Genomic DNA, 22502 nt, shown 5'->3' on the forward strand with positions numbered 1-22502 from the left:
TCCTTGCTTATATACTAGCTTCTTTCATGTAGCTCTTTGGGAATGAGTCATACACTTTTGAGCTAACTCTTAACATCACTAAACAGATTCTCAGCCCAAGGTGGTGGGAGGGAAACCAGTTCTTCAATGTTCTGAATCCTTACTAGAGAACAAACAGCAACTAGAGAGCAGAACTAAAAGTCATGCATAGCACGAACAACTAAATCAGAAGACAAGATATTCCTATGAGCCCTAAAATACAAGCAGGTAGGGAAAAACCAACAGCTACACACTCTGGATGGCACAGGGTTAGTGTGCAGGAAGAAGGAAGCAACAGAATGACATCTGACAGATCTGAGAACAGGAGACCCCAGAATAGCCAAAAGGTATTCAGTGGGAAGGACAATGGGCCAACAGGAGGTAGCAGTGAATCTGGGAAAGTTTTCTGCTCTTCAACGCTGAGTGGGTGCATGGGCTGAGGTAAGAAAGCCTGAGGGGCTAGAACAAGCAGCACTCAGGAGCTTCCCAAACCGACCCACCAGGACCCTCAGGTCAGGGCCACACAGGAGGAAAAGCTCTTGGAGGGGAGTCAAAATGAGCAGGATTCAGGAGTGGAAGAACAGGAATGAGGAGAAGAGAAGGTGTAGAGCAAAGCAGGGAAGGGGATAGAGAGAGGAACACTATATAAAAATCACAGACATGGATCCTTGTGAAGTTATAAAAAAATTCTTACATTCTGCCTCATTTAAAAATTCATGGAAAAATTTTCTATAAAAGTAAGCCAGAGGGTCAAATCTCATAAAAATTATTATAAAAGAGAGTAAGTAGCAGAATTTATCCCCACAATGAAAACATGTCTGATATATGTCCTCACAAAACAGATTAAAATTGTGATTTCAAAATGAGGTAAAAAGACTTTCAGAAAATGATAAAACACAGGACCACAACATAAATCAGAATAAAAACAACTTACAAATGAGTGACAGAACTCAAGAATTAAAAATACTATTTCAGAAACAAAGACTAAACCAGAAGTAACATAAGACAGAATGAACACAATAGATGATGCTTTAAGAGAAACAGAAGAAATATTTAAAAGCAAAAGAGATGGAAAAGATATAAAAAAGGATTTGAGAAAATGTGACAAATTCTGAGGACAGGTAAAGACGACTGAACATTTGAATAAGAGGAGTCCCTGGAGAAGAAAGCCAAAGCACAGAAATAAAACAAGTAAGTAAAAACCCTAGTACAAGAAAGTTTTCCTAAAACAAAAACCAAGCTGAAAGTACACTATGAGAATACTGACCCAGAATAACCAACAGTGCTGTGGACTGAGCATTCCACCGCCCACCCCCGCCAAATTTGTAAATTGAAGTCCTAATGCCCAGTGTGATGTATTTGCAGTTGAACCTTGGGAACACAATGAGGTCTTGAGGGTGGGGCCCTAATGAATGGGATTAGTACCCTTATAAGAAAGTGCCCTAACCAGGAACCTAACTGTGCTGGCATCATGATCTTAGACTTCCAGCCTCTGAAATTGTGAGAAATAAACATTAAACCATCCAGTCTATGGTAGTTTGTTATAGCCACCCAAGCCGATTAAGACAAACACCAAAAAACAACCCAGTAAAATTACTGGACATCGATGAAAAGAAAAATATCCTTTGAGCATGAAGAAAACACACACACACACACACACACACACACACACACACACACACACACACACTTCATACCAGAAGAAAATAAAACTACATACTTAAAGTACTTAAGAAAGTGTGAGCCAAGGATTTTATATCTAGTAAAAATGATTTTTAAGTATAAAAGGCACAAACTGTTAACAAGAATCTCAGGGAATATTATTCTCATGAGCACTTCCTAAGGGATCTGCTAGAAAATAAGCTTCAGAGAACCAAAATGACTTGAAAAGCATTGCTATAAGAACTAAGGGGGAGCATTAAGTTGAGAGCTACCTGCAAACCAAAAGTAAATTAAGTCTAAGAAGGAGAGACTATACAGTGCAATGTCTGAATGCTCTGACACTGTAGATATAGTGTATCCACTTTTAAAATAGGAAGAAACGTTTCCAGGGATCATAAAATAGCAGTATTGGTATTTTTACTTTTATGACTTTTATATAGCATGGAATAGAACAAATGAGTAATCATGAAACATTATAATTAAATCATTCCCTATATGCTTAAGAACCAGAATTAACATTAAAGATAAAATGGTATACAAATGTGATACAGAAGAGGTTTAATAAAAACCCTATAGTCTCAAATTATCAATATAAATATGGAAGTATCAACAGGAACTAATGAAGTATTTCATCATCGTACACAATATATAGGTGTAGATAAACATGCATATAAATACACACATAAATACATATAAATATATACTTATATATACATATAAATATAAACACGTGTGTGTATGTACACATATATATTCTGTCCACTGAAAAGGCCCAGAAATAATAACCAAGCTAGTAGTAGCAATGATCATTCCTAGCACAAGACTGTGCTCTTGAAACGTGAGTTCTCACTAAAAAAAATCAAGACTTCTTGCCTGGAACAGAAAATATATGAGCTGATCCTACAACGCTCTGTCATATCAGACAGCAATCAGAGATGACGAGCATAATGTCAAAGGGTCCCGGGAACCAAAATGTTCACATACAAAGGCTCTACTGTGCAAAGATGAGACAAATGAGCCTTAATAATGATGTTAATTACAATGTATTGAGACCCATTAAATGTGTTTTAATCACTTATTCATAATGATTTTTAGAAAGATCATTCCCTCTAGAGATGATAGGGGATTAATTTATTATATTAAAAACTGGTAAAGAAGAAATTATTTTCCCTGCCTTCTCTATATGAACCATACCACTGGGTCACAGTAAATGCAAGTATCTCCTTACAGAGGCATTCTAACTAACAAATAAAACAGAAATAAAAGAAGTATAAATGTTTTGCTACTCTGAATGAATAAATACTTATAGGCATTAGGCATCCATGGTTGTCAAGAGACCAGTGCCTGGGTGGCTCAGCTGGTTGGAGCGTTGTCAGGTACACCAAAGGTTGCAGGTTCAATTCCTGGTTAGGGCACATACCTAGGTTGTAAGTTTAATCCACGGTCAGGGTGTGGACAGTAGGCAACCATTTGATGTTTCTCTCTCTCTCAAATTAATTTAAAAAAATCCTCAGGTGAGGTTTTAAAAAAATAAATAAAGATCAGCAAACATTTTGTGCTTCCCATAGATTTCCCGAACAGTAACCTTTGTCTTGTCAAAGGGATTTAACCTGAGTTGACACAGTCCCAGTTACTGCTCATTTGCAGGATATATAGAGGGCAGAGGAATATGTTCAGCTGCACCAAAGGAACATAATTAGCAAAATTCAAATTGAGGAAAACTCTATAGACAGCCCATCAATCAACAGATAAATCATATGGAATTGGAAGAGATGAAGAAAGAATACTATAGAATAAAAGAGATTCTATAGAATTAAAAAAAGAGAGACCAAACTATGTGTAGGGATACATATTTGTGTGATTAAAACCATAAAAATGCAAAGAAGTAATTACTAGAAAAGTTAGAATAACGGGGCATAGGTAGGGGGTCTGGGGGCATGACAAGGATCTTTACCTTGACCTAGGTGGTCTTTCTTCCCTTTTCCCCCCGCCACCCACCAAGTTCCTCATTTGTGCCTCAATGTAGCATCTTGATTGTAGAGAGCTATTTTACAAGCTAATTCAAGAATCTCTTACAGAACTACTTGATTTCACAAAGCAAATACATTTTAAAAAAGTTTTCAGAAAGTATCTGCAGTTACCTAAAAATTTATCCATTGATTCATACATCTGCTCTTGATTGACAGTGCTTTCATTTGAAAATTTCATTGGTGTTCTTGGTACAAAAGTGCTATTTTTCTTATGGCTAGGAAATTTTGTAGAGAAACCAATTCTATCTTTTGAAGTTTTTGCTCTATGTCTCTGTTTAGAGAAACTGATGTGGCTAACAGAAAAATCGTCATCTGAAGATGTAAAATCATCAATAGAATTACAATCTTCATCTGTTGTATACAGTTGGTTTTCTTTCTTCATTGTTTTAGGAAAAGTGTAAAGTTCTCTTTTATTTTCCTTTTTTCTCTTAAACCTCAAAGACTTAGTAGCTCTTTGTTTTCTTACGCTTGACCTAGAGGAAATTTCAATGTCATCAGACTCATCACTAATATCACTACTACCTTTTCTTTTCATAATAGATTTCAGGTTTACAGGATTTAATTGTTTTGAAATTAGTCCACTTTCTCTGACATTGCTCTTTGTATCATCACCGTTATTTGCTATTTTTACGGGGCTTTCTGTTTCAGAATCTTCAAATTTATCCTTGGCTGTTTTAAGCCTTACACTATTCTTAGGGAATTTCTGAGTTGTATATTGTGTAGGAAAGATGACATCACTATCTTCTGATTCTGTGATATTCTGTAAATTGCAATGGTGGTCAGTTGTATTTTTAGAATCTTCACTATCATCAGACTCAGAAGAAATAGTCTGTTCTAAACTCTTTTCACTTTTATCAAAAATATCTTTTTCATTTGGATTTAGGATGTTGGCTAATTTCTGATGTTTTGAAGTACTAAGAGAGACTTGACTTTTCTGACAACCAACATCTTTGGCTTCTGTCGAAAGGCATGAGCGCTGTTCATCAGAACTTTTATCATCAGATGCAATATTTTCATCATTATCATCAACTGCTTTATATTTTGTCTCAAGCAATTTAGAGAAACCACACTGGAGTAAGGTAAGCTGCCCTGGAGAACCCGAAGCTTTACTTGAGTCAGATGCTTTGTTTTTAGTGGACTTTATTCTTGAGTTTTCCACTGATTCATCATCACTAAAATCACCACATAGACCACATGCAGGTTGCTCTGGCCCTCTGTGTTCTTGATAGTCAGGCTCTCCAGGCTACACAGGAAGCAATGACAGAAATATTAGACATCAAGATAATGACATCACATCTATCGCACTGGAAAGGAATTAAACTTGGGCAGATAATTTGTATAAGTATGTTACTTGGTATTTTATAAAAGTGCATTAATAAGCAAATGTAAAGGATTTAATATTGTAGTCTGGTACACTCTTTTCTCAAGTTGGATAACTGTCCAAAATAAAGAAAAGTTTAAACTAAAATACCACATTACCAAATTATTTATAAGAAAAAGACAGAGCCCCATAGTCAGCTTATCAGAGGCAGGGACCCATTCTGGCTTCAAAAGTGAAAAGCTCACAACTTATTGCTCACTGTAGTCTGGCAGAGATTTCTAATCCTGCTTTGAGAAAGAAACACATGGGAGTTAACAAAGAAAAGAATTCGCAGCTGGAAAGTGGTTCTAATGAATTGAAAATAAAAGTAAGATTGAATAGGATCTTAACAACCAGAAATAAAAAAATATTGAAGGTATTTTGAATCAAAATTTGGTAGAAATTTAAAACCAATGTTTAATTTTTTCACATCAGTCAGAGCTCAGTATATCCTTTAGTTTCCTAAAACTGAGGCTTCATTAGTAAGAGTGTTGGGGAAAATATTATCTAGCAGTACTTCTATCAACATTTGATACTCATGTATTTCTATAATTTAGAAAAATACTGAGGCCATATTCCAAATCATTGGGCTAGTATAAATTTATGAAACCTCTACAAACAAACAAGAAACTACAATAAGAAAAAATTTTACACATCTTCTTTACTTTTAAACATTCTTTACTTTTAAAAAGGTCCTTTGATACAAATATATTTTGTAGTATGTGAGATGACAAATTAATAAAAAGATTATTAGATCAAGGATTCAAAGTTACATATTTACTTAAGTAAGAGAATAATTTTGATGTTTGGATTTAATAATCTTAAATACACTTAGGTTGCTATGTTTCCATTTAATTTGTTGTTCAGTAAAAGTTACTTATTTAGTTTGGATTGGTCACCTGCACAGGATATTTAATTTTGCATTTACAGTTTGGTGCAGTTAAAATTCCAGTCTGGATATAAATGCCTGATGAGTGCTCCTGAATTTGTTCTTCGGATTCATGGACAGGGACCACAGTGTGCAGACTGCTGTGGGGAGGGGGCTCAAGAGGACTACATGATAACGGAAAAAGAATGCAATAAAGATTAAACTTTAAAAAATGCTGTTAGCCTAAGTTATTAATTTTACTGACAGTCCTCTGATGTGTCCTTAATGTTTTTTAAAATAGACTTTTTCTTTACACATTGCAAGATGAAGGAAAAAGGAAAGTAAACCTAAAATGGTCACAGTACATGTTTTCTAGGAGGTCTAGGCTATAGATTAAAATATTGCTTACTCTTTCTAGTTTGTGTACTTGAGGTTCCTCTTTTAACCATGTTCTGGCTGTCATGACCCCCGCTTCCACTTGGCCTTCTCTCTATAAATAATGCAAATAAGTATGTAAAATATGGGGTTAAAGAAAAAACAGATAACAGCAATGGCACACTAAAACTTGGAGTTATGAAAGAAAAACTGAGTAGCTTACTTTAACTCTCTTAATGTTATTTTTCAATTTGCTAATTAAGGAACTCATATACACTTTATATAACATTTTAAAATAATCTTAATTTTTAGGTAGTAGGGAGGCACAGCAAAAGCATGCCGGGCCCATAAAATACTTTTTTTTTCTTGTTTTAAAGCTTATTTTTTCAGATATACTGCTAATAATACTTTTTAGCCAACCCTATTAAAAGTTCTAGTAGGTGACGGAGGGTGGAAAAATGCTATATATATTCACAGTAATGATTCCATAATAAGCATGTCTATATAATAACTATAGTAAGGACATACTGTCGACATTTCAAACAGCACAGGTAATGTTGAGTATTGGGAACTTGATATTCTAGACTACATCACAGGTGCATTTATTGTTCATATTTATTAAAATGTTTATTGATTCATCAGGTGTAGTAAACATCAAAATGAAAAGGTCCATCTTAATATAAAATTTAAAAAGGCCTTAATTATGTAACAGGATTGCTACATCTTTTGGAAAAATATTTATGCATTTAAAGCATAAACACTCAATTGCCTAAATTCTAGAATATTAAATTTTCCTTCAAAAGGAAATTAATGTATTTCTCTTTTTAAGGCTTTATTTGTTGATAGAAGGAAAAATAATATTACCATCGCCAGAGTTACTAATATTCAACTTATGAATATACAGACATACCAATGGCATGATTCCAGCCACCTGGTATCCAGGGCAACAAGGGAAACTTTCTCCTAATGATGTTTAGAGAATGACAACGGTTCCTAAATTGCTAGACTTTTTCTTCCAATGCCTAGAGGCTATTATTACTGCAAGGGAGTTGGGAGCCTTCTTCCTGGGACTGCCTTTCATCTTTTCAACAGAAGCTAAATGGCTACAACAGATCCAAGTGGCAGGACCACAAATCCTTCAAGTGAGCAGAACCCCTCTGTGGTACTCAATAGCACTGCAGTCTTTTGTTGCAGTGCAGCCCAGCACCTTGGAGCCATCATTAACTCCTCTTTTCCTGTACCTTCTATCCCATCCATCACCACTATCTCCTGGTGCAAACTACTGTCATCTTTAGAGTAGATTATTGCACTATTCCCCTATTTCACTTCTTGCTTCCATTCTTGTACTTCAGTGTAATTCTTTTTTTTCCCCCTCACCCAAGAACATGCTTACTGATTTTAGGGAGAGGGGAAGGGAGGGAGACAGAGAGGAAGAGAAACATCAATGTGAAAGGGAAACATCCATCGATAGTCTCTCATATACACCCCAAATGGGACCTCTCTTATGTGCTGGAACCCACAACCCAATCATGTGCCCTGACTGGGAATGGAACCCGACCTTCTGGTTTATGGGACGATGCTTCCACCAAGTGAGCCACGCCAACCAGGGCTACAATCTAATTCTTAATATTTAATCTAGACAATATAGGTCAGTGTTCTGTTCAGAACCCTCTAATTGCTTTTGGTCTCCCCCAAAGTTAAAGGCTTTGCATGCCCTGCTTCCTGTCATCTCTTTAGCCCCATCACTTGCTCTCTTGCTTACCACACTCCAGCTACTCTGGCTTCCTTGTCATTCTGTAATCATGCTGGGCATTCTCCTCCCTCATTTGTTCCTATGTCTAAATCACATCTTCCTCCCCAGTCTCTTCAAAGGATCACATGCAATCTCACAGTGAACTCTTCCTTGGCTACTCCATTTAGAAATGAAATGCCGTTTCCTCAATGGTCTCCCTATTTCCCTTCCCACTCTTTTTTAAATTGAGGTACAATTTACATATAACACTTTACACATTTAAGGTGCACAAGATGTTAATACATTTATACATTGCAATATGATTACCACCACAGCATTTGCTAACATCTCTATCATGTCACAAAATTATACTTTTTTTGTGGTAAGAACATTTGTGATCTAGTCCCTTAGCAATTTTGAAGTATGCAATACAGTTCTGTTCACTACAATCACTATGCTGTGTGTTAGGTCTCCAGAACTTATTCATCTTCTACCTGCTCTATTTGTGGCGTTGGAACCTATCATCATAATACACACTATACTTCACTTATTTTTTTCTGCTTATTGTTTGACTCCCCTTATATAGAACGTAAATTTTTTGTAGGCAGGATTTTTTTGTATTTTATTAATTTCTGTATATGTAGCTCTATGAACAGTACCTGACACTTAGTATATACTCAATCAATATTTGTGAACTCTTAATATAACTGTAATGAGAAACTATGATATAGATTAAAGAAGTCAATGAACATAGAACTAAACTGCTTAGAAACATCAGATTAAATGTCCTATAAATTCAAATTTCCAAATCTTAAAACATTTTAAAAGGGATTTTTCTATAGCTTTTTAAAATTAAGGTGAATCACAAGAAGTGAAATTCTTCTTTTATGTTACAATATATGCTTTCACTATATAAGACTTGGAATAATAATATTTTAAAACATTGTTTGGACAAAAGCAACATCAATTTAAACAGGCCTAAGTAATTTTATATTCTGATTGACAATGAGTGAGCAATTTTAACTCAATATTTAGTAACTGAGTGCCAATGATGTGCTAGCAAGAACCACAAACAAAAGAAGATGTGGAGGGTCCTGCCGTTAAAAAAACAAACACTCCTGGAGAGGAAACAAGATACACTTAGGACAAGCAGCAACAAGAGAAATTTCTATTTAATAACTGGTCATGTTGATATGTCTTACCTAACACTTGTTTAACAAAGGAATAAGGTGGCTATTTTCATAAAACAGAGAACTAAACTACAGCAGAAAACAGGGTAAGTAATATAATGCTTATATATGTTTTATAGGTAATGATTTCGAACTCGAACCATGAATATAGGCTGGTGTGTTGTGCCGTACTCTGAGACAGAGATAAGATCTGAGCGGGTCCTGGAGGGTAAAGAAGGCTAATCAAATAGGTTAGAGAAAAGAACTGGCAAAAACAAGTCCATAATAAGCAGCAGCATATTAAAAAACATGAAAGAGATCAAAGAAACGGGACTTTAAATGGGTCACTCAATTCAGAATCAAACAGTTACTATAAAATAAAAACTCAGCAGTAGACACCAGGCATTGTGTAGCAGTTACAATATTCACAGGATACAAATAGCACATGCTGTCCTGTTAAGTTTTCAGTGATCGCTGATTAGCATCCGGTTAGAGTCACACTGCCGCTTGCTCTACACGTGCTTTCTGATGTCACGTGTTCACTGTGAATGTCCCGTCCCGCCTCCCATCAAGATGGTCTAAGTTCCTTGAGGACAGGGAGCAAACTGCTCCTTGAACTGATTTACGGTACCTAATAAATAAATGAAGTATATAGTTCAATATTACAATGTCCTGGAAGTGAAGGAAAACATGCTTAATTCCAAGACTCAGTTTCTTCCTCCATATGATGGGGGGAAGGTTTGAAAAGATGGTAATAGTCCAGGATATTATGATTCTCATATCAATATCAACCAGAATATAGGTTAATATCTTTAGTAGTCTCGTATATTATAGAATTAAGAAAAAATTAAAGGCTATAAATACCCTATTTGAAGAATAAGAAACATCTGTAAGCTGAGGATGAACACAACTGGGAGAGTTTGAAATATTAGTGTGGAATTTTTATTGGGAACAGAAAACAAAAATCTCCATGAGATGTGAGAGTGCATCTCAGGGAGTATTTGGTAACTTAATCAAAACACATTTTATATTTTTGTTTATTTAGGAAAGTCTCTTTTTTTAGTTTCTGACTTCAACAGCTGTTTCAAAATAATAAACTTCTTTTTCCCAGTCTGAAAATGGCATTGGAGGTCACATTATCTAGTATATGTATCTGTATTTGTGTATGCACATTATTTATAACTATGCATGGGAAAATCTTACTTTAGAGGTACAATAATTTATTTCTTGTTTCCCAAAAAGTAGAAATTCTAAACATAAGGCATTTTTTAAAGAAAACCAAAAATTCCTCCGTAAAGGGACCAGCAATTACATTTTGAGTTTCCTAAACAAGAGAAAACCATGTTTAAATGTTACTGAAAAGGTCAGAGAACAATTTCACACCTCTAGGATATCCTTTGTAAGACAAGACCCTTGGGACCGTAGTTTGAAGAGATTAGAGACCCCAAAAAGCTCTCCTCGATGTTCTTTTGATCCTTGAACTGCTTCAAAATATCGCTTGGCATTTTCACTTCCAACCACCACACAGTGAAGTTGCTAAAACAGAATAAACACAAAATATTTTTTAAGTGTTTGCTCCAACAATATGTCAGAATTTCCTGGCATTCCATGTATACACATTGCTTTAGCTGGAGCAGGCAGATTCTCCTTAGAGGGGAATTTTTATTTTAATTTCCTCAGCAGATGTTGCCACAAAGATGAAATAATGGCCCATCTTATTGAAGAAGGGATGTTACATTTCCTATTTTATCTGTTTCTACCAAGTCAGTCAAGATCGCATCTCTAAGGATTACCCACCTAATGTAATATGTTTAATAACATAGGCATATGTGTGTATACACTTTTTTCCTTTCTAGACTTTTATTACAGTAAGTACTACCAAAACTGATAGAAATAATCACCACATTACTAAAAGTTAAATTGTAATCTGAAGTCATTACATGATAACCATGTGGTTGTTAAACTAACTGTGGCCATGGTTAAATTGTCAAATAACAGCAAAGACTCAATTGCTGTTTAGAAACACTGCATCTCTGAAACAATTCTGAATATATAGCAAATGTTGACATAGAACCCTTAAGGACACCACTGTCATATCAATATTTAAGTGTCTCAGTATTTACTGGATATTATCTAAGTGTAATGTAAATACAATCTGATTAATCCCACGTACACTACAAAATTTCTTGGAAGAAACAAAGAATGCACAGGATGAAAACCAACTTCGGTCTATCATTGATAGAAGGATTAATAAGAAATCACAGGTTATTGTGATTATCATATTTGCGCTGTAAAAAAATTACTCTAGAACACTAAAATTATGCTTAATAATGGCTGTTATTTACTGAACACTTATTGCATATGTAGCATTTTTACATTCTCTCATTTAATCCCTTACAAGCCTATAAGATATTATTACCTCCCTTTCAGAAATAAAAACAAAGAAGCAAACTGGGGTTGCTCTAGTTTAGAAATAAAGAAACTTAAGTTTAGAGAAATTAAATGCTTACCCACAGCTACCCTGCTAGGAAGTGTCATTTCTAGATTTATACCTGGGTTGGGACAAATCCAAAATTTATAGTCGTATTAATTTTTCACTTCCAGGATGTTCCCCTTAAAACAAGATCCTTTGGACCTTACTTTGAAGAAGTTATGGATCAACATATCCAGCTTAATCAGGTCCATATCTCTGTCCCAGGAACATGGGCTACATTCCTGGGAATGTAGAATCACAGTAACAGTTGGTGCACCTGATGGCCTGGTTGCCTGATGACTTTACCCTTGCTACTGACTTTACCTTAAACACTGTATTGTCAGACTGTAGAACTACTAAATATAATTACCAAAGTAATTTGTAAGCATTAAATCTGAATCTTCATAAGTTTTATCACAAAACTTATAAAAGGCACATTATTTTGTACTTAAAATAAGTTTTCCAAAGTAGTTCCAGTAACAGTGAAGGCCAGATGCATCTATCTGTAGGCTAACTATATAGATTTTTAAAATCATATTGAATTCAAGAGCTTAGGAGAAAAATTGGTAATTGGAAAATGTAGCTTAGTTTCCATCTTAAGAAAAACTCACACAAGGCTATAAAATGATTAGATTTGTTCACAACATATAAGATATGGAAGAAGTAACAAGAAGGAACGTTCTCCATGTTAAAAATTTTATGACACCTTCCTCCATTTTCAAGAGCAGCATGGCATGTTCATATCATTCTCTTTGACTCTCTGCTTCTGCTGTCCCTTGTCTTTTTTTTACCCTCTTGCGCCTCCCCCCATCAGAATCTTCATGATTACATTGGGCTCATCCAGATAATCCAGGAGGTTTAAGGGATTAGGATGTGGACATCTTTGGGGGACCATTATTCACTTCACCACAGTAAGGAAGTGCAAAAAGAATTATGGCAGCCTGTCAAAATGACACAGAAGCTGCTTCGAAAGGGTTCCCATTGGCCAAAAAATGAGGTAGTTCGAATATCAATATAATCATGATATTCAATGAGTTGTAATGTTATTAAAATAGGATCCGAGGACTCCACACAGATTAAATAAATAGAGAGGAGGGGGGAAGCTCTTTCTTATGGTAGAAAGCCAAAAAATTTTTTAAAAGCAGGAATAATGGAAGTAGAAAAATCACCATCTGACCACCATCACAGTGGTACTGATTCAGGTGGGAATCATCAGACAATGTTAAGGCCAATGGGTATAGATTTGATGAGGGGCAGGATGTCAGAATAGTGGTAGAGATCTCTCCATGAAATATTTATCAATTATAAAGGGGAAAAATTGTGACTTTGCAGTGAAGAAAGCTGGCAGACACAACTTACTTGGTGATCAATGTTAACATCACCAACAGTGGGGCAGGGCACCATCATGTGCTTCCTGACCAATGCAATGAGCAGAACACTGCACTGTTTCATGCTTATTCATGCTGAGGCTTCTCGGCTTAAGCCTGAACATGAGAAAACATCAGTGGATTTATTCTTTAAAACTATCATGATCATGCAAGACTAAAAAACCTTATTGCAGGTGTTAGAAAACTGACAAGACACAAAAAGAAATGTAACTATGATTTTGTAACTGGATACTGAACCAGTAAAAAGAAAACATTCCCAGGCAATTTGGGGAAATGTGAGTGGGTTCTATGGATTATAGGTAACGTATCAGTTAGTTTCTTGAATTGGATAACTGAATTTTTGAGAGGACAGTGGTGGGGAGTGGGGGCAGCAAGTTGCAGAATTGAGTGTTTATAATGCCTAAAACTATGCTTATATGTATACATAAATAGAGTGTTCTCGTTTTGAGGAAATACAAACTAGACAATTTGGAGTTGATACACCTGCAACTTTCTTTCAAATGGTTCATAAAAAGAATAAACATCATAACTGAGAGGAAGAGAAAGCAAATGGAGCAAAATGATAACAACTGGGAAATTTGGGTGAAGTTCATTGGGAGTTGTTTGTGCTGTTCTTGCAACTCTTCTGTAAATCCAAACTAAACAAATAATATAATACAAAAGATGAATTTCTGAATGCCAAACTGTAGATTACACTCAATGTTCCAAACCTGGAGGAGTAAAGTTGCTGTGTAGGTGATGTTTTCATTTTTATAAAGTATAAAATATCTGCATGCATTACTCCAACAAGATCATCCCATATCAGCGTAGCTAACAGTGAGATGATAAGGTGTACCTTTCTAGATCTCTTTTAATGCTCTTGGTATATACAAATAGAAATATTGAATAGTTTTATGCATAAACACAACTGATCACATGTTCTGCAACATGCTTTTTTTGCCACCTTAAAAATGTCTTAGAGATCTTGCCACACTGGCACATTTGCTCTTACTACAATTTTTGTTGTTGTTGCAGAGTATTCCATAATATGGGTATACAAGATTTTGTGCTCTTATTCTGTTACTATTGGGCACTTAGGCTGTTTATTTTTCATTTTTTAAAGCAAATACTAACAACAGTGAATATAAATCCTAATCATCCTTTGCTGTTTATATGTGAGAGTGTTACTGTCAGGTAGATAGGAAAAAGGTGCTATGTGTTTTAAAATACTGTTAGATTAGCCTCTAAAATAAATGTATAAAGTTGTATTCTCAAAAACAAGATATGAATGCCTCTTCACAATATAACCATTAACAATGAACAGCACCAATCTCCCAATTTCTCTAAAGAAAATAAACAAAAACCTCACATAAGAAAACAAAAAGCCTTTGGTAGAAAGTACAGAACACAATCTTATTTTGTATTTCTAGATTATAACTGTGGTTAAGCATCTTTTCATATAGGTGATAACTATTTGTATTTTTTCTTCAGTGAAATACCTAATCATAACTTTTCTATTGTCTTGTAGTTCTTTATATATGGTAAATGTTAATCCTTGGTAATATATATATATATGCAAATATTTCCCCCTAGTCTCACTTTTAAGTTTGCTTATAGTTCCTTTATCATACAGAAGTTTCATATAGAAATGTAGTCAAATTTACAATACATTAGAGGCTGCATTAGTTTCCTAAGGCTGCTCCAACAAAGTACCACAACCCACACGCCCCAAAACAACAGGAATTTACTCTCTCACAGTTCTGGAAGCTACAAATCTGCAATCAGGGTGTTGGCAGGGCCATGCTCTCTCTGAAGGTTCTAAGGAAAGATCCTTTCCTTACTCTCCCAGCTTCTCATGGTGGCTGGCAATCCTTGGTGTTCTTTGGCTTGCAGCTGCACCACTCCAATCTTTGCCTCTCTTGCCACATGGCATTCTCCTTCTGTGTCTAAGTTTTCCTTTTCTTATAAAGACATCAGTCAATGGATTAGAGCCCACCCAATTCCAGTGTGACCTTACCATAACTTGATTATATCTGCAAAGATCCTACTTCTAAAAAAGATCCCATTCCAGGTACCAGAGGTTGGAACTTTAACATATCCTTTTTGGGGGGTTGGGAGGGAAGGGCACAATTCAACTTCTAACCAAGGCTTTGTTAGACATTTTTACATTTATGTTTATGAGAGATACTGGCCTGTAACTTTCTGTCCTTAAAATGTCTTTGTCAAGTTTTGGTATCAGGATTCATCTATCTTTTCTAAAGTAAGTTGTAAGTGTTCCCTCCTCTTCTGTTTCCAAAAAGAGTATTAGATGTTTGATAAAATTCACTGCTAAAGTCACCTGGGCTAGAATCTTTAGGGAAAGTTTTGAATTAATAATTCACTTTCTTTGACAATACAAGGTATTATTTCTCCTTATTTGAAGTGATTGTTCCTAAGTATCAAGTATCATTAATAAGAAGTTACATGTTGCCCTGGCCAGGTGGCTCAGTTGGTTAGAGCATCATCCCAGACACCAAAGGGTTGTGGGGTAGATTCCTGGTCAGGACACATACCTAGGTTGCAGGTTCGATCCCCAGTTGGGGTGTGGATGAGAGGCACCTGATCAATGTTTCTCTCTCACATCAATGTTTTTCCCTCCTTCTCTCACTCTAAAATCAATAAACATCCTTTGGTGAGGACTAAAAAAAAGTTTAAGGTATCCATCTAAATCTATTACTATTGTAGATAATTTTTTCTCTTAAGAAAGCTTATCTCAGAAAATTTTCAGGATTTTTACTTTATCTTGATGTTCTTCAATTATAGAAAGATAGTGTTAAGTGTAGATCTATTTTCATTCATCCCATTCAGCACTTGCTGAGTCTTTTTACATGTTTCTTTTATTTGGGGCTTTCCCCCTTTGGTTCCTTCTGTTCTCTTCTTCAGCTATAAGACTGATGATGGTGGCTAACCAGTGTGGCGTACAACTGAAAGTAAAATAATATTGAATGCAAAGTCTTTAAATGTTTTTTAATAAATTTTTTAAAATTAAAAAAAAATTAAAAAAATGTTTTTAAAAGGCTGATACTGGAACTTCTACATATAGCTTTCATTTCCTGTAACTTTTCTTCCATGTGTTGTATCTGTCTTTGCTCTGTAATGTAGAATTGCTTGGGTCTTTCTTTTAGATAAAAACTTTGCTTTTGCTACTCAGCCTATCTTTGGAGTCTTTCATTTACACGGTTTGTAATGGGTTATTTCTCCAAGTACTCTGTTCTTGTTTCCAGGCTCCTGCAACCTTACTTACCATTTGAATATATTAGTATATTTCTTTCATAATCTATTAATTCTCTTTTCCTCTGAGGCAAAGTCTAATTTTGAGTGCCTATATTAGTTTCTATGGCTCCTGTAATATTATCATAAACTTGGTGGGTTAAAAAAGCAGAAATCTATTCTAACAGCCTCAGGTCAGAAGTCTGAAATCAGTGTCACTGGGCTGACATCAAGGTTTGGCAGGGCTGTACTTTCTCCAAATGAACTAGGGGAGAAAGCATTCCTCACCTCCGTAGCTTCTGGTAGCTGCCAGCATTCCTCAGTTTAAAACTACATCACTTCAATCTCTGCCTCTGTGGTCTCACTGCCTTCTCTTCCCGTGTCAGATTTCCCTTTGCTTCTTTAAGGCCACTTGTGATTTAGGCTCTACCTGGACATTCCACACTAATCTCCCCCTTCTCAAAATCATTAATTTAATCTTATCTGCAAAGACACTTTAAAAAATATATTGTATTGATTATGCTATTACACGTTGTCTCATTCTTTCTCCGCTTTATTTTCCTCTACCTTGTACCCTCTCTCACCATTATTCCCCACCCCCTTAGTTCATGTGCCCACACATAGTTTGGCTTCTCCATTTCCCATACTATTCTAAACCTCTTCCTGTCTATTTTGTACCTACCATTTATGCTTCTTATTCCCTGTACCTTTCCCCTTCCCCCTCCTCCTCTTCCCTACTGATAACCCTCCATGTGATCTCCATGTCTGTAATTCTGTTCCTGTTCTAGTTGTTTGCTTAGTTTGTTTTTGTTTTTTTTAGGCTTGGTTGTTGATAGTTGTGAGTTTATTGTCATTTGACTATTTTTTTTTTAAGGATTTTCTTTTTATTTATTTATCTTCAGAGGAGAAGGGAAGGAGAGAGGGAGAGAAACATCAATGTATGGTTGCCTTTTGTGCGTCCCCTGCTGGGAACTGGCCTGCAGGGAACTGGTCTGCAACCCAGGCATGTGCCCTTACTGGGAATTGAACCGCGATTGTCTGGTTCGCAGGCCAGCGCTCAATCCACTGAGCTACACCAGCCAGGGCTGTCATTTGACTATTTATATTTATTTTATCTTCTTCATTTTGTTAGATAAGTCCCTTTAACATTTCATATAATAAGGGCTTGGTGATGATGAACTCCTTTAACCTTACCTGGGAAGCACTTTATCTGCCCTTCCATGCTAAATGAAAGCTTTGCTGGATAGAGTAATGTTGAATATAGGTCCTTGCCTTTCCTGACTTCAGATACTTCTATACAGAGCCCATTCTTGCTTGCAAGGATTCTTTTCAGAAATCAGCTGATAGTCCTATGGGAATTCCTTGGTAACTGTCTCCTTTCCACTTGCTGCTTTTAAGATTCTCTCCTTATCTTTCATCTTGGGTAATGTAATTATGATGTGCCTTGGAGTGTTCCTCCTTGGATCCAACTTCTTTGGGACTCTCTGACTCCCTGAGCTTCCTGGACTTCCTGGAAGTCTATTCCTTTGCCAGATTGAGGAAGTTCTCCTTCATTATGCTTTCAATTTGTTGCTCTTCCTCTTCTCCTTCTGGTACCCCTGTCATTCAGATGTTCAAATGTTTAAAGTTGTCCCAGAGGTTCCTAAGCCTATTCTCATTTATTTCTTCCTTCTGCTCCAAACCATTGATCTGAGTCCTGGTTTCCTTCCCTTCACTGTTGGTTCCCTGTTCATTTTCCTTTATTTTACTTTTCATAACCTTCACTTCTTCCTCTATTTTGTGTTCATACTCAACCATTTCTGTGGGCATCCTGATTACCAGTGTTTTGAACTCTGCATCTGATAGGCTATCTGCTTGTCAGTTCTTTTTCTGAAATTTTGATTTGTTTTTTCGTTTGGGCCATATTTCTTTTGTCTTGGTGTACCTGTTACATAGTAAGTGGTGGAGCCTTAAGTATTCACCAGGGTGGGACAACCCACATTACTACATTGTGATGCTGATGTGGGAGAGGGGCCCGAGAAGGAACAACGCCACTTGCTCAGTCACTTCTCAGCTGGCTTGCAGTCACTTCCTCCCCTACCTGCAACTACATTGGGCCCTGTGGGTGCTGATTCCTGGGTGGGTTGGTTTGTGTACGTTCTAGAACTCTGCGGGTCTCTCCAACAAACTTTCTCCTGTGAGGCTGGGAGTTTTTCCTGTCACCTCAACCCTCAAAGGTTTTTTCAATCAGAGGTTTTGAGGCTTTATTTCCTTGTGCTGGAACCCTGGGTTGTGCGGTCTGTCTCAATCCTATAATCCTGTACACAAATGTCAGTCCACCTGTTCTGCCAGCTGCTGATACAAAGACAACTTTTTCCTATATAAAGCAACACATACAGGTTCTAGGGATTAGAACCTGATTATCTTTGAGTGCCATTTTCAGTGTTTATTTTCCTAAATCATTAAATAATTATTTTTTGTTGCGTAAATATCTTACATGTTTATCTCAGCCCACTGAAGTGTGGGATCTGCAAGTACTTCATCTTCTGAGCAATAGAAAGAACTTTCTTTTTGATTCCAGCAAAAATTTGGAGCTCTGTCTTGCTTCTTTGCTTCCAATACTTCTAATTTTTGTTCCTCTTGAGCGCATATACCTCTGATGGCTGTCTTTTTTAAAAAACTTTTTAAAAAAGATTTTATTTATTTATTTTTAGAGGGGGGAGGGAAGCAGACAGGGAGAGAAATATTAATGTATGGTTGCCTCTCGTGCATTCCCTGCTGGGAACTGGCCTGCAACCCAGGCACGTGCCCTGACTGGGAATCGAACCGCGATCCTTTGGTTCACAGGCCCACGCTCAATCCACTGAGCTACACCAGCCAGGGCTGATGGCTGTCTTGTGGTACAGTGGGATAATATTGTTAAGTGTTAAATCACCTTGTTAGTTCCCAATGATATCCTAAAGAATGAGTACCACAGTTACCCCCCCCCTCTTATTTTTTTTAGTATCTGGTAACTCTAGCCTTAGACTATTCAGAAGTAACACCTACCTTTTTCAGTATCCTTTTCCTGAGTTTAGCTTAGTTTCTTCCTCTAATCAGATCCCGATTGTTTTTTGTCTTTGAGGGTTCCTTATAATTTCTGGATCACATAGAAAATTCTTCTTGGTTCCCAATATTTTTATAGTTCTTTTCCCTAAATGTCATTTTTAGATGTTTATTTTCCCCCAAAGATCTGAGAAACACTTGGGAGGCTAGAGTGTGCACAACACACGTATTCTTGGTTCAAACTAAAATCAATCTTTAAACCACATTTAATATCTTTTCCTCACATGACTTATCTTTATTTGTGCCTACCAAGTTGTATGGCTGAATCTTTCCCAAATAACTCATATTTAAGAAGTATTTTAATAAGTAACTAGATACTACAAAGTTCTGAAAACTTAAATTACCATCATCTTCTGAGGCCTTTTTATTATATATTATATAATATACATTATACAACAGGTCATTATTTTACTATAGAGTGAGATGACTAATTGAAAAGTATACACAGGGTAGAACAAAAGTAGGTTGCAGTTGTGAGTACACAAAACAGAGTTTACTCTTGTGTTATTATTTATTAATTATTGTATTATTTTCCATACGATAACTATAAACCTACTTTCCCCCACTCTGTATATATAGTAATGGGACTGAGATAAATTACATGATTGAGGAAAAACTCTTACTTGTGATAGGCTAAGATACTATTCTAAAGAACTGCTCCTAAGTTGAAAAAATAATATCCTATTTTTTCCAAGATTGGTTAAATATGTCTAAAGAAGTAATTTTTAAGTAGTTTGTTATACCAAGGAACAAAAAGATGAAAGGCTTCTTACAGAGCTAAATGCTTCAAGAAAAAACAAAAACTGCTGTGTACAATTCTATTTTTAGAATTAAGAAAACAGCATTAATTTAAGATTGGATCATTCTTAGGTTAACTACCACCACATGTGGCAGATGTTTGCTCTTAAAGAGATGCCAACTCAATATATAGGGAGTAATTCAAATTTAACATTTATAATTAAACTTGAACCTCATTCCAGATCTTCTCAAGTCAGCAGTTCTAAACTAAATAAACTTTATTTAGAAGCAGAAATGGAATAGTAATTGATACCCTAAGGATACTAAAGAGTTAATGCAATTTTAGATGAATGCTAACACTACCAGCACAGTAGGGCACTTGCACTTGATTCCCGTAATTCTATTTACTGGGGCAGCTTTGAAATGGTGGCTTTAGCTACCTGTAAGGCATTCTCCTTGCTCTTCTTTATGTCATGGAACACATAAAAAATGGTAACATCTACCTGGAGTAAACAGAGGATGTTACTCAAGGTTGGATGCCGGCTTAGATAATGTGGCTGCTCTGAGTTGTGGGATCAATGTCTCAGTGAACCCGGATCCCATCGGTGGTATAATGTTGTGTTTGGCCCACAGACTGGGAAACAGTGACCTTGCTATTCTAATTGTGGTCTACAGACTAGTACTGTTTGGCACTCCTTGAAGCTTGTTAAAAATGCAGAATCTTGGGCTCCACCCAAATCTACTAAATCAGAATGTGTATTGTTTTTTTTAATCTTCATCCAAGGATATGTTCATTAATTTAGAGAGAGAGGGAGAGGGAGGAACATTGATGTGAGAGAGAAACATGGATGGTTTGCCTCCTGTACATATCCCAACTGCAGATTAAACTGGCAACCTAGGTATGTGTCCTGTCTGGGAATCGAACCCATAACCTTTTCGTACATGGGACGATGCTCCAACCAACTGAGCCATGCAGCCAGGACAGAATCTATATTTTATTTTATTATTTTATTTTTAAATATTTTAGTTTTTTAAAATTTCCTTTTAGAGAGAGGGAAAGGGAAGGATACAGAGAGGGAGAGAAACATCAACGTGTGGTTGCCTCTCACATGGCCCCCATTGGGGACCTGGCCCGCAACCCAGGCATGTGCTCTGACTGGGAATCAAACCTTGACCCTTTGGTTCACAGCCTGCGCTCAATCCACTGAGCTACACCAGCCAGGATATATTTTAAAGATCCCTAGTTGATTCATGCGCACCTTAAAGTTTAAGAAGTACTGCTCTAAGAAACTTTCAGCTCTAAAATTCAATGAACCTAAAAATGTTTTACAGAAGTATATTCTAGAGTATATTTCATAATCTTATTAAATGCCATATTGCAGTTAGAATATAATTAAAATATATTTTTACAAAAATTTGTTCCTAATTTTTGAAAACAGGCAAATGTTTACCTTTTAATTAGAAGGGAAATATATTTACCTGCTTGTACACCTGTCGTAAGTACATGATCTCCTCCACAGTTCCCAAAGATATCAGCCTAAACACTTTGACATCCCTGCACTGCCCAATCCTGTATGCTCTGCAGAAAGATTAAAAACAAAAGCAAACAAAAAACAAGTGAAACAACTTTGGGTTTAGGCAGTATCTTTTGGACATAAAAATGGAACATTAGTAAAATTTTAATTTTTAAAATAAATTATGTTTAGATATGCTATACTATTTAGTAATAATGCAAAATAGTAACCCATATAAAAAGTTCACTCATGAAGGAGAAAAGCATTACAGAAAAATATATATATCTTGTTCATTTTTGTTACAAACATCACCTTCCATTGTCCAAAAACTTTTCTTAAACTCAGATTTTCCTTTATGGTAGTTTTAAGCTTAAGCTTATGAATGTTCCCAAATGATTTCATTTATATAAAACTCTCAAAAAAGCGAAGTAATCCATAGTGATAGAAGCAGATCAGTGGTTGTTGGGAACAGTGACCAGGGAAGGAGCAGGAGAGATGGATTACAAACTAGCACAAGGAAAACTTGGGAGGTGATGGATATTATTCACTACTTTTACTGTGGTGATGGCTTCCCATTTGTAAACATATATCAACACTTATTAACTGTGCATTTCAAACATGTGCAGTTTATTATGTATTAATTATACATCAGTGAAGTTGTTTTTTAAAAAACTGTGGAAAAGCAGTTAATCAACTACTAAGCCTATTGAAGTGCAGGTTTATAGTCCTCATCCACAGAGATTTCCAGGGGCACTGTGACTGAATCACTTAGTTGACTAGTACCCCAGGTGCTTTGATAGGAACCACAGTACTAATTAAAACTCTAACCTGACTCATGACACTGGTTAACTATGGTTTTAGTT

General features: G+C 36.0%; 1 protein-coding gene across 5 annotated transcripts in view; it reads right to left on the reverse strand.

Annotated features, from left to right (window-relative positions):
• ERCC6L2 (ERCC excision repair 6 like 2) overlaps window positions 1–22502 on the reverse strand; it is a 157408-nt gene that overhangs the window by 38167 nt on the left and 96739 nt on the right. For all 5 annotated transcript variants that reach the window (XM_037141005.2, XM_053656179.1, XM_053656180.1 and 2 more), the window contains 4 exons: window positions 21605–21704; window positions 10598–10750; window positions 6348–6428; window positions 3822–4953 (listed from right to left, as the gene is read on the reverse strand). In XM_037141005.2, coding sequence (XP_036996900.2) covers window positions 3822–4953; window positions 6348–6428; window positions 10598–10750; window positions 21605–21704 — 1466 coding nt within the window. The remainder of the gene's footprint in view (window positions 1–3821; window positions 4954–6347; window positions 6429–10597; window positions 10751–21604; window positions 21705–22502) is intronic.

The sequence above is a fragment of the Artibeus jamaicensis genome, unplaced genomic scaffold, assembly GCF_021234435.1.
Source record: "Artibeus jamaicensis isolate MK-2021 breed Jamaican fruit bat unplaced genomic scaffold, CSHL_Jam_final scaffold_1964, whole genome shotgun sequence".
NCBI lineage: Eukaryota > Metazoa > Chordata > Mammalia > Chiroptera > Phyllostomidae > Artibeus > Artibeus jamaicensis.